This window comes from Lissotriton helveticus, chromosome 1_1 (assembly GCF_964261635.1).
Source record: "Lissotriton helveticus chromosome 1_1, aLisHel1.1, whole genome shotgun sequence".
Classification (NCBI taxonomy): domain Eukaryota; kingdom Metazoa; phylum Chordata; class Amphibia; order Caudata; family Salamandridae; genus Lissotriton; species Lissotriton helveticus.
The window spans coordinates 697,623,230-697,638,684 of record NC_136057.1 but is presented as its reverse complement, the minus strand read 5'-3'; the positions used below and the strand labels follow the sequence as shown (position 1 = coordinate 697,638,684).

The following is a 15,455-nucleotide window of genomic DNA, read 5'->3' as shown; positions in this document are numbered from 1 at the left end:
CTGGAATGGTAGAGCCATCTTTAGGTCCCACCCAGAGATAGTGTTAGAGAGCGGACGTCAGCCATTGGGGCTGCAGAGGGCATTGTGGAGACAGCTCATCCGGTGGCAGGTGGTCCCTCCAAGAATTAACCTTCCATATCAACTGTCTGGAGTTATTAGAGGGGTCCTTTGTGAGCAGGACCCTCTCTCCCAAGAAAGTATCCTGTTGCATCCTCCTCAGGATGGACATTGTATCTTCAGTGAGGTACACCAATAAATTGGGAGGTACAATGTCATCACTTTTAGTGGAGATAGACCAAGGACTTTTGGCACTATTGCCTGAGTCACAAGATATCTGTGATAGTGGAACACATTCCAGGACAATCCAACAAAGTAGCGGATTAGAACTCCAGGTATCTGACAGATTACAGGGATTGGCAGCTCCATCCACATATGTTTCGGTGGATGCAGTTAATTTAGGGCCCATGCACAACTGATCTTTTTGCCTCCAGACTGAACTGACAGTTAGAGACATGCTTCAGCAGGAGGCCCGTTAGCAAAAGTGATGGATTCTTTTTCTCAGGATTGGTGAACGACAACGAATTATGATTTTCCCTCATTTGCACTGATACCCAGGGTAGCGACTTAGATCTACGGACAGGTGGCGGAAGTGCTGTTAGTTACCTCTTTCTAGAAAGCACAGACTTGGTTTCCGGTTCTTTTAGGGATGACGTGTGATTGCCCCCTCCTTCTGCCTTGGTCTCAGCTGATACTCAAGGGCCCAAACTGAGAACTGCACTCAATCATAATCTCAGCGCAGTTTTCCCTGGTGGTCTGTGGGCTTTCTAGTACTAGTGGAATTTGCCAGGCATTTCAGGGGGAGGGGGGAAGGGGGTTTCAGAGTTCATCAAACGATCCAGAGCCCTCTCCACTAGGAAGAGGTATTGCACAACATGGAGATGGTGGATTGGTTGGTGCCTGGATCGGCACATGTTCCCATGATGGCAGAATTACCCCACACTGTGAACAGTCTGTATTTGAAAGCTTCTGATGGTTTGTCATACAGGTCATTAAATATTTTCCTTCTGCTATTTCAGCATGACATATGCAGTTTGATGGTAGGCCGGTAGGAATGCACCCTTTCATTTGTAAACTTCTTAAAGGTATCAGGGTGACCAATCCTCTCAAAGCTAAGTATTCTTTTCTATGTGTCTTTGATTTTGACTCTTTTTCATCTACGGCATTATAATGCTCATCTTCCCAGGAAGCAGTTGTTAACTAAATTAGCAATGCTCTTATGTCTATCCGCATGTAGAAGAACTTTGAATAAGGAGTTCTCGATTTAGCAGGTAGAGTTTTTACTCCGGAAGGAGTTTCCTTTCCCTTTACTGGCAGAACAAAAACTATGTTGTGATGTATTGAATACAATGTTTTTCCTACTAATGACAAGTTGTGCATTGTTAGATGCTTGAAATCTTATGGGGAATGTACTTGTGATTTGAGAACTGATGATTCTATGCAATTGCTGATGGCTTTGCAGAAGCCATTTAAACCAGTGTCAACTGCCACAAGTGCTAGATGGCTGAAATTAATAATGGCTGAGGCTGGTATGGATGATAGAATGTTCAGGGCTCATTCTATTCAACGGGCTAAGACTTCCAAATCATTTATGTTGGGTTTCACCATTCAGGACATGAGATCAGCTGACTGGTCATCAGAATCTACTTTAAAACAATTTTATTATAAACCTGTGGGTGATATTACTTCTCTGGTTTTCGATAAGCGTTAAACTAGCATAATTGGAGCCTTCGGTCCTGGAATAGAATAAAAACTTTGCTAGCATTTGTTCCAAGAATTTTCAATTCTATTTAAGGACAATAAGGCAAGGATTATCCCACTCAGAATTATCAGTCATTGACTGATTGTCATGCTTTCATTGTGCTCCTTCAAATGTTTACCTGCCCCTATTTAGCCTGTTTTATATGAATATTACGGGTCTTATTTCATTTCTAGGTTCGGTTCAGAAGTTGGAGTGATCCCGCCTAGTTTTCATCTTTGTGTTGGCGCTTCATGCCCCTGTTGCTGGATGAGCTGTTTCTCAGAGGTTGAAGATGGCCTCAAGAGTTGGTCCTGCAGAGACAGTTGGTTATTGTCACAGTTTGAGTGGTATGGACTGTTCGGAGCAAGGAGAGAGGCTCTCAAGTTGGTGATATTGGCTCTGATATGGACTGCTGGACCATGATTGGTAGCTGTAAGCAGGGTATCATGGGGTATGTTGTTAATCTTGGTATTAAAAAAAAACATTGACTGCTGTGTTTTGCAGTAAAGGAAAGAAAAATATAATCAGGATGGCGATATCAGCTCTTATATGGACTGCTGGACCATGATTGGTAGTATCGACTGTTTGGTGCAAAGAGAGAGGCTCTCAAGTTGGTGATAGTGGCTCTTATATGGACTTCTGGGCCATGATTGGTAGCTGTAAACAGGGTATCATGGTATATGTTGTTTATGTTGGGGTTAAAAAAATCATTGGCTGCTGTGTATTGCAGTAAAAGAAAGAGAAGTATAATCCTCATTCCCATGTCCTTAATAGAATTAAAAATTCTTGGTGTGATTGCTACCAAATATTTTATTTACAAAGCCTCTGGCATGTTCGTCGCCAGAAACAGGAGTGTAATGAGAAGAGATTAGCAATACATGTGATTTGTAACAAATCATCACCATTGTGAATACAACATTGAATCAGGGCATACAAGGATGTAACGAAAGGACAAACTCAAACAAGGTTGGGAAATCCACCTTCAACAGAGCATCTAGTCCGAGTTTATTAGATTACATCTTGGTGGATGTTAGATTATGGCTGTTAGACCTGGCATTTCTTGGCGTGGTTACCCCTGACTTTTTGCCTCTACCACCCCTATTTTTTGATGCTGTGATGGATTTAGCTTTACTGGCTTGGAAGCTTTGGGCACTTTGTCACTGCTGATCAGTGTCAAAGTGCAAGTGCTCCCTATATAAAGTGTTATGGTAATTGGTTGTCCATAATTGGTATGTTTGTCTTACTAGTAAAGTGCATTATGTGTGCCAGGGCTGGTTATGCAAAAGCTACTAGTGGGTCTGCAGCACTAATTGTGCCACCCACACAAGTAGCCCTAAAGAGAGATCTCAGGCCTGCCACTGCAGTGCCAGCACGCAGTTTGTTAACTGCCTTGTTTTCCTGACAAGTGCACCCACTTGCCAGGCCTTACCCTTCCCTTTTTGTTTAGATCAGACACCTCTATAGTAGGCCCAAGGTACCCCCCTGGGAAGGGTGCAGTGTATGTGAAAAGTAGGACATGTACTGAGGTGTGTACAATATCCTGACAGTGAAATACTGCCAAATTCGTTTTTCACTGTTGCAAGACCATCTTGCCCATAGGACAGAATGGAGAATTCTGGGTCCCATGTTTCCAGCATATCTTCCCATAGTCATAAAATGGAGAGATGAAGTTTAATGTGCCTGAATTCAGAATTTAATAACATATCTCTCTATGAAGATGGTTTTTAAATTGTTTGTTTAGAAACCACACTTTTAGAAGTGGCTGGTTTCTTGTCCTACCCCCCTGGGTTTGGATGTGACAGGGTCTGGGGAGTGTCCTGACACCAGGGAGGAGTAGATGAGACAGAACAGGCTGGCCAGCATTTGGTGTGGTGGGAGGAGTAGCCCCTTTGATGAGAAAAGGCCTGTGCTGCTGCCAAAAAAGAATGGCTCCACTTCCTGTGGAGTGTCTGAGGCCCAGACCCTCACTATCATAGAAAGAAGTGTGCACTGGCAGGAAGACACCCAGAACTGGTTTGGGCCGGGCTGAGAGCCCCCTGAACACAAAGACTTCAAAGGCATTTAGGGGTGTAAATGTAAGAGCTGAAATCCCTGAACTGAAGACTGAAATCCCGACCGAAAAAGGATTGAAACTACTTTGTGATCAAGAGGAACCTCTGCCAAGGAAGAACAGCTGAAGAGATTGAAGAGAAGGACTACCCTTTCTGTGTGTTCTGGGGCTGGCCTGCAGTTTGCTGATTTGACTAAGGAGAGGACAAGGGACTTTGGTGTGTGCTGTGTCCCCCTGCTTGAGAGGACTTTGCTGTGTGCTGTGTCCTGAAGTAACTTGTCTCCAAGGGCTCGAGGAGAGCTGGTCCCCTGTTGTGGAAACTCAGGAACATCAAAGTTTTCAACCGTTCTCAGCGACACTTGGTGCCTGAGCTTTTGCACACCTGAGACTGCTGTGTGGCCTGTGGTGTAGTTTACGAGGTGCCCTCAGCATGAAACATCATCCATGCTGCTGCATTGCTATTGGTGGCTCGAGCCGTTATCGTAACTGAGGCTGTGAGTGAGTGTTGGACACGGCCTCGTGGCGTGGTCCGACCCCGTCCGCATGGAGGGCCCAGGACGACATCGGCCCCCCATTTACCTACTATCGACCCCCCTGACACGCACATTCGTGAACCATCGGCGCGAGCAGCCTCCCCGGCCACCTACAGCTCTCCCCCTCCCTGGTACCCCGGCAGAACCTGCTCGCCAACGCTGCCAGCCTGGCACCCTGACCAGGCCACCCTTTCCGGCCCGACTCCATCTTGGGACCCTCACGCCCCGAACACGTGGCCGCAGCCATCCCGGGCCCGGCCCCAGCGAAGCCCAGACATTGAGGCACCAGGATCCTCCTAGGTGGTAAAGTGGCCACTCGACCAGATCCCGGAGGAGGAGAGTCTCGATGGGCCTTCCACCGCCCCCGGACGCCTGGTATCGATCGCTCTCCCGGCTCCCTGGGCACTGGCTCCGCCCCCCTGCTGGGTGTCTGGACACCTTCATCCCGGCCCCTCTGACCCCCAGGCGCGAGGGTCCGGACATCAAAGCCCTCCAGTCCTATATCTGGGCCAGCCCCGGAGCAAGACAGCAGTTGTATCTGGAGTGGAAGCCCTGCTGACCTCGTCGCGGCTGATCCTGATCCGAACTCTTGCACCTAGAACTATCTTCGAGGCCCTGCTGACGCTGTCGCGGCCTGACCAAGCTGAACCACCTTCGAGGCCCTGCTGACGCTGTCGCGGCCTGACCAAGCTGAACCACCTTCGAGGCCCTGCTGACGCTGTCGCGGCCTGACCAAGCTGAACCACCTTCAAGGCCCTGCTGACGCTGTCGCGGCCTGACCAAGCTGAACCACCTTCGAGGCCCTGCTGACGCTGTCGCGGCCTGACCAAGCTGAACCACCTTCGAGGCCCTGCTGACGCTGTCGCGGCCTGACCAAGCTGAACCCCCTTCGAGGCCCTGCTGACGCTGTCGCGGCCTGACCAAGCTGAACTATCTCCGAGGCCCTGCTGACGCTGTCGCGGCCTGAACCCTTGAACTATCCACGCACCAGTGGGTGCCAAGACTGTCCCGCTACCCCCTTTCCCCGAGACCACGACATTACGGATCCCTCGATCCTTGCCGCTACCCTGCCAAGAACTTGCTTTGATCACTTATATAAAGATTCGTGTGAATATCCTTCCTGTGTGGTGTCTATCTGTAAGTAGTGTGATTGCTCTGCTGGTACGATTGTAGGAGTGGAGCCTCGCCAAGGAGGCCTCCCCACGGCGCTCGGCCTATTTCCCAGAGAGAGGTGGGACTCGGGGCGGACAGTCAGACACCTTCTGTCTCCCCTGGGGCCGCCTTTCCAACAGTGAGTATCGCCGCCGCCAGCCCGAGCCGCAACGTGCTAAAGGATTTCTTGAAGCTAAAGAAGCTGCAAGGTGAAAGGGATCGTGATCGCTGTTCGCGAGAGGAATCTGCCAAATATCGTCGAAGAAGGAGAAGGAAGCACTGTAACCTGTCCAGCTACAGCGTTGCCTAAGCCACAGAGCTGCAACATCGTCGGGGCTGCCGAGCAGGACGTCCGACGAGCAGGGAGAGAGAGTGAGGCAGCGCAGCCCCAGGTAAGGATTGGACTCCGGTCGGGAGCCGCAAGCGTGTGCGGCCTGGGGAGGTGTGCAGGAGGTGTGCAGGAGTGCTCCAATCTCACTCCCGCTGCACCGCGTTGAGCCCCTGAGTGGCCCGTACTTGCCCAACAGTACCAGGGCCGCCTCTTTAAGCTTACGACCGTCGTCTCTGTTGTTGGGGCCTAGTGGTGCCCGAGTTGACCTCGCAGATTAGCTCATAGCATTATTCTTGCATGACGAACTACATTATTCCTTGCATTATGAACTGCCTGATTATTGCGTTACGCACTGCATTATTGCTTGCATTACGAACTGCCTGATTCTTGCATTACGGACCGCATTATTCTTGAATTACCAACTGCCTGATTCTTGCATTACGAACCGCATTATTCTTGCATTACCAACTGCTTGATTCTTCAATTACAAACCACATTATTCCTTGCTTTACGAACTGCCTGATTCTTGTATTACAAACTGCATTAGTTCTTGCATTAAGGACTGTATTATTACTACATACGAACTGCATTACAAACTGCATAGCATTGCATTAGGACTGCATTAGATCATCATGAACTGCTCATTAATAACGCAAGTTACCTACAAGTGATTGCTGGCCTAATAACCAGCAAAGTGAAATATTACGAATACGCCTATGTTGCATTTCTATCATTTGGTTTCATCGTATCCCTTTTGATAAAGATACCGCTAATTTTATAAAACCAGTGTGTTGTCCATTTGTGGTGTTATCACTGCGTTATTGGCAGTGTGGTTGCAAATACTTTACACATTGCCTTGGAGATAAGCTTGGCCAAGCTACCGGGGTGTGAGCAGGGTTATTTGAGAGTGTGTCCCTCCGTTCCCCTACTAAAAGCAAGGGTCCCTATTTGAACTAAGGTACCTACCTCAGCCAACTAGAGACCCCCAGTTCTAACAATGGCCTTGTGTTTCGGACATGACGGTTAACAGAAAAATAGGCAGCGATCACAATGCACTAGACCTTTCACCTGGTCTAGTAAGGAAACAAGCTGCGGCCACAATATCTAAACCCATAGATTATAAATGCCAGTTATCAAATAATAAGCAAAGAGTACAATGGCAGACTGTGAGTCACTCAGAGGAAACCATGAGGCACATAAACAGCTGAGTTGAAAGGGACCTGGGAACTTATTGTAACCTTGAACTTGATTTAAATCAGGCAAGTTCTTTAAAAGCACCAGGGGAGATCCACCTTAACCTTTCTAAGGACTCCAAAAATGTTTTCTATACAGAAGAGCAAAATATGGGTGAAGCAAGTGAAGTACCTACCTGGTATAATAAACAATGTAGTTTGGCCACAAAAGCCTTGATACGTGCTTTAAAAACTAAGGATAGAGGGGAGATACAACAAAGTAGAGCTGGTTACAATAAAATACTAAACTCGCAAAAAATGAGTGGGACCATGGTAAATGAGAGTTGGACTTGACAGCAATAAGGGAAAAAAAATCACACAACTTTTTGTAACTTGGTTGCCAAGGGCAATGTAGAAGGACTTGCCAACATAGATAACAACTTAGCAGGCAGAGGCCTGGATTTCCCACATTTCAAGTTTATACTCAACCCCGCAAGGTAGTGGACCTCAATATGTGAATGCCCTGGTTTCTACAGTTATTAACATAACTAATTTGAAGTCTTGATGATTACCGTCTCATTATCTGTGAAGTTGAACATGCTATCTGGAAGGTAGTTCCCCACAAAGCCCCAGGTATAGACAAAATTCAAGCAGATTTATATCTGACAGAATAGAAATTATGGGGCCCCTACCTTTCTTTGATATGTAATGCTATTCTTAAGGGTCTACAGGTTCCACGCCCCTGTGCTGGAGCAGACATGTTTTAATTGTACAACTAGGGTTCTCCTTTAGACCCTGAGAAGCACAGGCCAATAAGCCTAATAGATACTACCCAGAACATCTTTTGCAGGTTCATTCTTTTTCAGCTCCTGCAAAGGATAGACGAGCATGAAGTCCTATGTCCACTCCAGGCTGACTTTCACTCCAGTACAGAGACCATAGATCAGATTGTCAGGTTCCAGTTAATATACTGGAAGACTGTTGCAATTGGTGGGGCAGACTCTATGCTGTATTTCTGGGGGTTAGAGCGGCATTCAATCTGGTGCCGAGAGATACTCACTGGAAGGTCCTAGCAAAGATGGGATCCCTGGTTACTTAAGTACAATTATAGAGAGACTGCATGAGTCAAACTTTGCCCAGGTACGATGTGGAAAACTCGGTGAAGTGACCGAACCCTTCCCTGTAAACAAAGGTATGCGACAGGGTTGTGTGATGGCCCGACCCTCTTTACATTATTTAATAACGATCTGGTTAGCTACCTAAACAAATGCGATAAAAATGCGACAGACTAGCAAACGTGAGGGTTTCTGCCCACACGTTTGCAGATGATACACTTCTTCTGACTAAATCACCTATGGGGTTTCAGAAACTACTGGACCAGTTTAGCAGTTTTGCTCAGATATGGGACTGGAAATAAATTGTCCAAGACCAAGTACATGGTTTTCAATCCATGGCATTTGACTCGATCGCACCCAACGCTTAATCGGTTGAATACCTGGGTGTCACATTAAGTGGAATGATTGATTGGGGTCACCATATCTCTAAATAAATTAGAGCAACAGAATGGAGGGCTCTTAAAGATATATCAAGCCCTCATTTTAAACCATACTCATCGGTTACCCAGCTTTATTCCTGCCAGGCTTTGGGGGTGGCCTTATACGGGGCTGGGCTACGAGGACATAAAAACCTTAATAGCCTAGAATTGATGGAAAATAGGTTTTTGAGGCAGGTGTTAAATATGCCAGCCAGCCAAGGAATTAAAAATCCGATGCAGATGATATAGGCTGAATAAGCTTTTAACCTCATCGTCACCTGGTAATCCAACAGGCTCTTTCTTAATGATAAAGGATATTTAGTGCACTGAACCTTTTCTAGATGATATTGAGCCAATCCTGGCAAGGAAAATCTATATGCACTTTCGATATGGCACTTTGCCATTATGCACTTTCACCTCAAGAGGGGCAACTTCAATAAATGTAGCTGCAGTGGGTTCCAAACCTGTGGACATGATAGGGAAACCGTAGCCCATATGCTGTTTTTATGCCTAACCTATAGTAGGGCTGGGTGGATCATCCCTATATGTAGAAGTTTAGGAGTTAATTGACATCTGGAGGCGTGTAAAGTTATGCAGACTGACTTGATGGTGCCTATGGTGTTTGCTGTTTCTAGATTTTCATTAAGCATATGTAGTGCTACGAAGAAATATGAACTAGTACAATCCATTCCTCTGCCTATTAATTTCTGATATGATTGATTTTAAAGTTCAGAATATATATGTATCAGGAAACCAAGCATTCCGTTTTTAACTATTTATTATCTATATCTAATTTTAGAATTGAATGTACATTTTTAAAGTTCTATTTTTGATACCCAGTGCTTCATATTTTACTGTCGTTGTTTATCTCTTTTATGGTATTTTACCGAAATAAAGGGTATTAAAGGGAACTGAATACAACACGAAAGGCAACTCTATAAGTTGAATGTTTTCATAGTCGCGTTCATTGATGCAATGAAGTCGGATATATTTTTGTTAATTCAATCCGAACAGTACAACAAACATTGAGTCAGAGTCTTCGTGGACAACATAATGATTGATGTGAAACTAACAGTATGGTTCATGGCATGACCGAGTTGTAACAGCTAGCAGCGAGCTCTACCTATAGTCAGTGAGTGGTATTACATGTCAAACTATCCAAGATTCCGGATAGAATGTATTTTCGTATTCAAAATAACACAAATTCAAGACACCATTGTCAATTATGTAGTTTCGCAATGTTCTCAAAGCCCCCTGGACACGTTGTATCCATACATATTACGCCATTAGACGCCATGTTTTATACTGAATCTGTCTGATATCATAAATTCATAAATTTCAGGTTTGAATTTCCATAAAAGCAGGCATGTTAATGCCGGGGGCATCTGAAGGATTTCGGGGGCCCTGGGCCAAACATATTTTGGGGGCCACTGTTCGGAACAGTTTTGAATTTATGGTCCAATTTCAGCTCGTGCAGGCCCTCTTTGGCCAGTCACTGACAGTGCAGGGGCACAATCGTCAAAATTCTAAATGTGTTTGCATCTAATATTCAGGGATAGTGACTTGTCTTTTCAATATTGTAACACAGCAGCAGCTCACTAATATTACTGAAAATAATCTCTCTGACACCCTCCCATTTCTCATAAGTGAGGTCCTGTTTTGATCTAAAAGAAACTTTTGCATGAAACATAAACACAACATTTCTCTGCAAAATACCTGTAATAGACTCTCCCCCATCACCCACATTTAAAATAAATTAAAGGAAAACAGTATTTACAACAATCTGTATAAGAATTCTTCAAGGTCATGGGACTAGACTGCAAAACAGAGTTGGCTCTATCAGGGGGCACCATGAAAGGTTGGGGCCCTGGGCCAAATCCCACTTTGTCCATGTCTTAAAACGTCTCTGGGGATGCACGAGTTAAACAGTGCTTTTCTAATCCCATGTCCCATAGAAATGTCTAGTAATACTTTTACAAGATTCACATCTCTGATGTCTCACTTTTAAGGAAAGACCTTTACTCATTAGTCGTTATCAGTATCTTAATCAAGTCGATCTCGTCTGAAGTGGCTAGCTAATCACCCTGTGGCTAAACATTTTACATTTAGCGCTATGAATACTACTTTTTTTTTTAAATAAGCATCTATGTAATATTAGTTCATACATGATCCACGTTTCTTAGAGCAATGCTCTGACAGTCCATGTTGGCTTTCTCTTCAATGATACCATGCTTTTTCATTTCAGCTACAAACCATTCCACTCGGGTAAGTATCTGCTGCTTAGTAAGTCCATCCAAACTCTGCAATCTTTTCACAGACTTCCCTGTAAAACCTAAACAACAGAGAAATAAATAATGTCGAAAAATATTAACAAGAACCGAAATATAAATGACTCCACCTATCTTAAGATAATCAGAAAAGCAGGTGCTTAGAATTTAGTTTTGGAGCACAAAGTAATAAACATTAGTGCTTTGCTAAACCATGTAAAAGATATACTTTCTCACTTAGGAAAACATATCTAAATTAAATTATTAAACATATCTGAACTAAGATTTTTATAGAAATTAATGTATACCATACTGCATTTTATTTAAAAATGTTTGTTGATTTATTCATTATATGTATTTAATTATTTTAAAAATTAAAAATGTACAATTATGATATTGAAAGTTACCTCTTGCTTCCACTATCCCATGTAAATTACTCTTTCCTCTAAGTTTGTTTCCTGGGGTTTAATTAGTAACGTTGATCTTTTTCCACCAGCACATGAAAATTCTCCTATGTAAATAGTAAATCTGCAGCCACCCCACTAAATGTTTGTGAGCCTTATGTTAGAATATTCAATCTGCCCCCTTCGCCACCCAGTATATGGACCTGAGCTAGATTAGTAAATACGTGCTGTCCCAAATGTATGTGGTGCTGGAGTAAGAGTTTGAATTGTAAAATTAAAATCCCACAACATCAGCACGTTTCTCAATGTAAGGGGATTCAAAGTTAGAAAAGTAAATATGTGCCCCAAATATAAGCACTTTCCACAATGTTTGTTGGACTGGCATTAGAATAGTATAGTATGAAAATGGGGACCCCCTCTCAGTGTACTTTTAGCCAGGGAAAAGAGGGGAAAATATCAATACAAGAAGTAGCAATTTCCCTTGTGGCTTTCATATTTTGACCATTGTGTCTTAGTTCACAACAATTACGACAAGTCCTTCAAAATATGCTAATAACAAGCGTACATGTATTTATCAGATTTTATTTTCTTTTTTTTAAAAAGGAAAAAGTAAGTGTATATATATCACAAAACTTTTTTTGTATTATTTTCTTTTCATATACCATCATTTCTTCACTTACAAATTCATTATACTTATTTTAGACAAACAGGACACATATAAAAACATACTTCATCGTCATGATACATTCTTTTCATTTTTTTTATACTATACAACAACTTCATAAAACTAACCTAATATCCACACCTAAATCCCATTCACCAGTCAGTCATCCATACACTTGCATACAATACATTTAACAAACAACTGCTCCTTCTGTGCATAAGATTTAACAGAGAACAACTCTGACTGAGCAGCTACCACGGAATGTTATGTGGGATTACACGCCAGGTATTTTGAAGGACTTGTCGTAATTGTTGTGAACTAAGACACAATGGTCAAAATATGAAAGCCACAAGGGAAATTGCTACTTCTGGCATTAGAATAGCAAATCTGGCCCATCTACCCTTCTAATACCTGCACTTTCCCCCAAATTAAGGGATTCATCACGATGCTGGACAGACTGGCACTGACAGGCAATATGTTGGTGGTCTGCCCGACAGCCTGGGAATCGATCCGACCGCCAGATTACAATACAGGCGGTCAGAGCGCAGAGGTCGGGGGTAGGACTGCTGCCTCCGACAGGATCAAAGACCTCATCGGGATGGCAGTCCGATTCAGAAACCCTACAATGACTGCAGTGTCTACGCAGGCACTGGCATAGAGATTAGGATATCCCTTTCCGACTACCTTTTCATGAAGGTTTCACCGCCATAAGAAGGCAGCCTAAAAGGGACTTGAGGGCCCCAACCAGGGTCCCTGTCCCCCGTATGCCACTGCACATGTAGTGCCCCCCACATATCCATGCACTATTCTACTCCAAACAGATCCTATAACCCAGACTCGTAAATTTGGTAGACAATAGGTAAGGGACGGGGATGTACCATCCTTTTTGCCGACTTTGTGTTAGGATGTAAGTATGTGAAATGTTCCGTACTTGGAAGTTAGCATGACTGGTCTGTGTATGCTGTTCTTTGGATGAGTCCCGGCAGAGGTGCTGTCTCACAATACATAAGATAGACCAAACATTGGAATTGGGAGTGTGCCTGCTTGTCACATAAATGGGAATACCCCCTACATGTGTGCATGACACAATTACACTAAAACAAACAGTAGGTGCAAGCAGGGGATTGGAAGGTTATCACCTACATCCCCCTTGGGGTGAAAACCAGTCACTAAACTTTCACAGTACACTGTGAGTTAGGATTACTTGTATATTTGAGTTGACAATAAAAAAAAACCTAGGTGAGCTGATAGTCCCAATATTCAATTTAGACAAAACATTCATGAGAAAGACAATGTATAATATGGCCATGGCCGTACATATCGAGTGTGATAGATGGCGAATACAGCAAATACAGTGCTTCTAAAGGATGGGTCCCCGGGCCTGGTCTGGGCCGGACCCCGGTCCGGATAAATGGGATGTACGATGGTACAACGCATGGTATTACCACGCGTACCGTTACAACGCATCTTTTACAACGCAAGTCTTTACCACGACTTGCGCTGTAGGGGTGCTGGACTTAGGAATAGGTAAATTTACTATTCCAACACCAGCCGACGTACAGTAGGGAAGGTGTTGGAAAAGTAAATCTACTATTCCTTATCTTAGAGCGCCCTGGTTATGACTTGCGTTGTAAAAGACGCGTCGTAACAGTACTGTGGGGTAACATCCGCGTCGTAAAGGATGTTCCCCGGATAAATGTCAGAAGCTGTAGATCTGAAGACTGCTTGCCACTGTGTGGGCCTTCTTGATAAGGGCTTCAGTAGTGTGTCTAAGAAAAACGAAGATGATAATGCGGGGGGAGCGCTATCAGAAATGTCCTTCTCATGAATGTAGGTGATATCCTTCCAATCCCCTGCTTGCACCTAATGTTTGTATTAGTGTAATGGTGTCATGCACACACGTAGGGGGTATCCCCATTTATGTGAACAGCAGTCACACTCCCCATTCCAATGTTTGGTCTATGTATTGTGAGACAGCACCTCTGCCAGGACTCATCCAAAGAACAGCATACACAGACCAGTCATGCTAACTACCAAGTAGGGAACATTTCACATACTTACATTCTAACACAAAGTCGGCAAAAAGGATGGTACATCCCCGTCCCTCACCTATTGTCTACCAAATTTATGAGTCTGGGTTATAGGATCCATTTGGAGTAGGAATATTCAATGATGAACTATGTGATTATACCTGTAGTGTTGTCAATGCTTGTGACAGCACAGATTTTAACCGCTATATGTTCTGCACTTTTGTGTAAATCCCCTCATCTGTCCTAGTATGTTGGTATAAACCCGAATTTGATAGGATAACAGGTATTGTCTTGTACCTGTAGTGTTGTCAATGCATGTGACTGCACAGATTTTAACTGCTATATGGTCTTATATGGTCTGTACACAAATTTGACAGGAGAACAGTTATTGTCTTTTCATCACCACTGTCTCCACTCATCCTATGTATCATGTCTATTTCATTTTGACAAGATCAATGTGTTTCTAGTGCCTTCCTTAAATATAAGATATTAGGTTGTTAACAGATTGTGGTTGATGGTATTTTTCATGTGTTACATAATCAGTGTTTTTATGTTATCTATGTCATACTTCTTTCAGCCCTGACGAAGTTCAACCTTTTGAACAAAACGTGTTGGCTGATGCATTGCACAAACCTTATGGATTGTTGCAAATAAAGATTTTTATATTTTTGCAACAAAGAAACTTAGTTGAGCTTCATTGTTGACATTATACTCATTTGGGAGTGCACCGCTCCAGTGTTCTCATTATTCTGTATATCTGCTTGGCAGTTGGCACCCCACAATGGCGGGTGCAGGAGCAGAGTGTGCACACCGACTCTCATACTATTACTAACTCATTACTTGGGGCTCACACAGAGGAATTGCGGCAACTGGAGGCCACCGTTGGTTCTCTATTTTGCATTATGTAAAAAATTGTCTGTTTTGTATTAAATGTCGTTTTTGAAACTATTATTTAAAGCACGTTTTAGCTTAGAAAATATACACCTACAAATTATTATTTTAACATTGATATTTAAAAGCCTGTGATATATTTGATGTTTATAAAACTATTTAGCATTCTATTTTATGTTTATAGGCTATTATTTATCATTATAATCATTTTTAAATTTTACAATTTTGATATGCTGTTACATTTTATGTATGTAGTCGATAATTTTGTACAATACATTACAATTCTAAACTCAATATTCATGTTGATAAATTTACAATATTTTTATACCGTTATATTTGTGCCGTCAATATTTTGACATTTGTAGTGGCATAGTAGCCTGCATAACTGCAAAAACAAACTATTAGTTCACACTTGAGATAGAAAAGTAAAAAAAATATTCTTTAGATATCGGGGTGGTTGGTGGAAGGAGATGCAACTGTTAAATTAAAGTTCACGACACGTTTCAAATCAAGTGAGCAATTCCTACAGCCCACAGATGCCTCCGGTGAAATGCAGACGGGTATCATCAACAAGTTGACATTGCTAGTCATGGCATCTGCTTAGCTGAGAACAATCAAATTAAGGCTCC

The 15,455-nt window shown here is 43.3% G+C and overlaps 1 protein-coding gene across 1 annotated transcript in view; it reads right to left on the bottom strand.

The window, feature by feature from the left end:
• Positions 1 to 15,455, bottom strand: part of LOC144762712 (uncharacterized) — a 127,559-nt gene that overhangs the window by 28,678 nt on the left and 83,426 nt on the right. Inside the window, exon 3 of the mRNA XM_078647959.1 lies at positions 10,736 to 10,902. Coding sequence (XP_078504085.1) covers positions 10,736 to 10,902 — 167 coding nt within the window. The remainder of the gene's footprint in view (positions 1 to 10,735; positions 10,903 to 15,455) is intronic.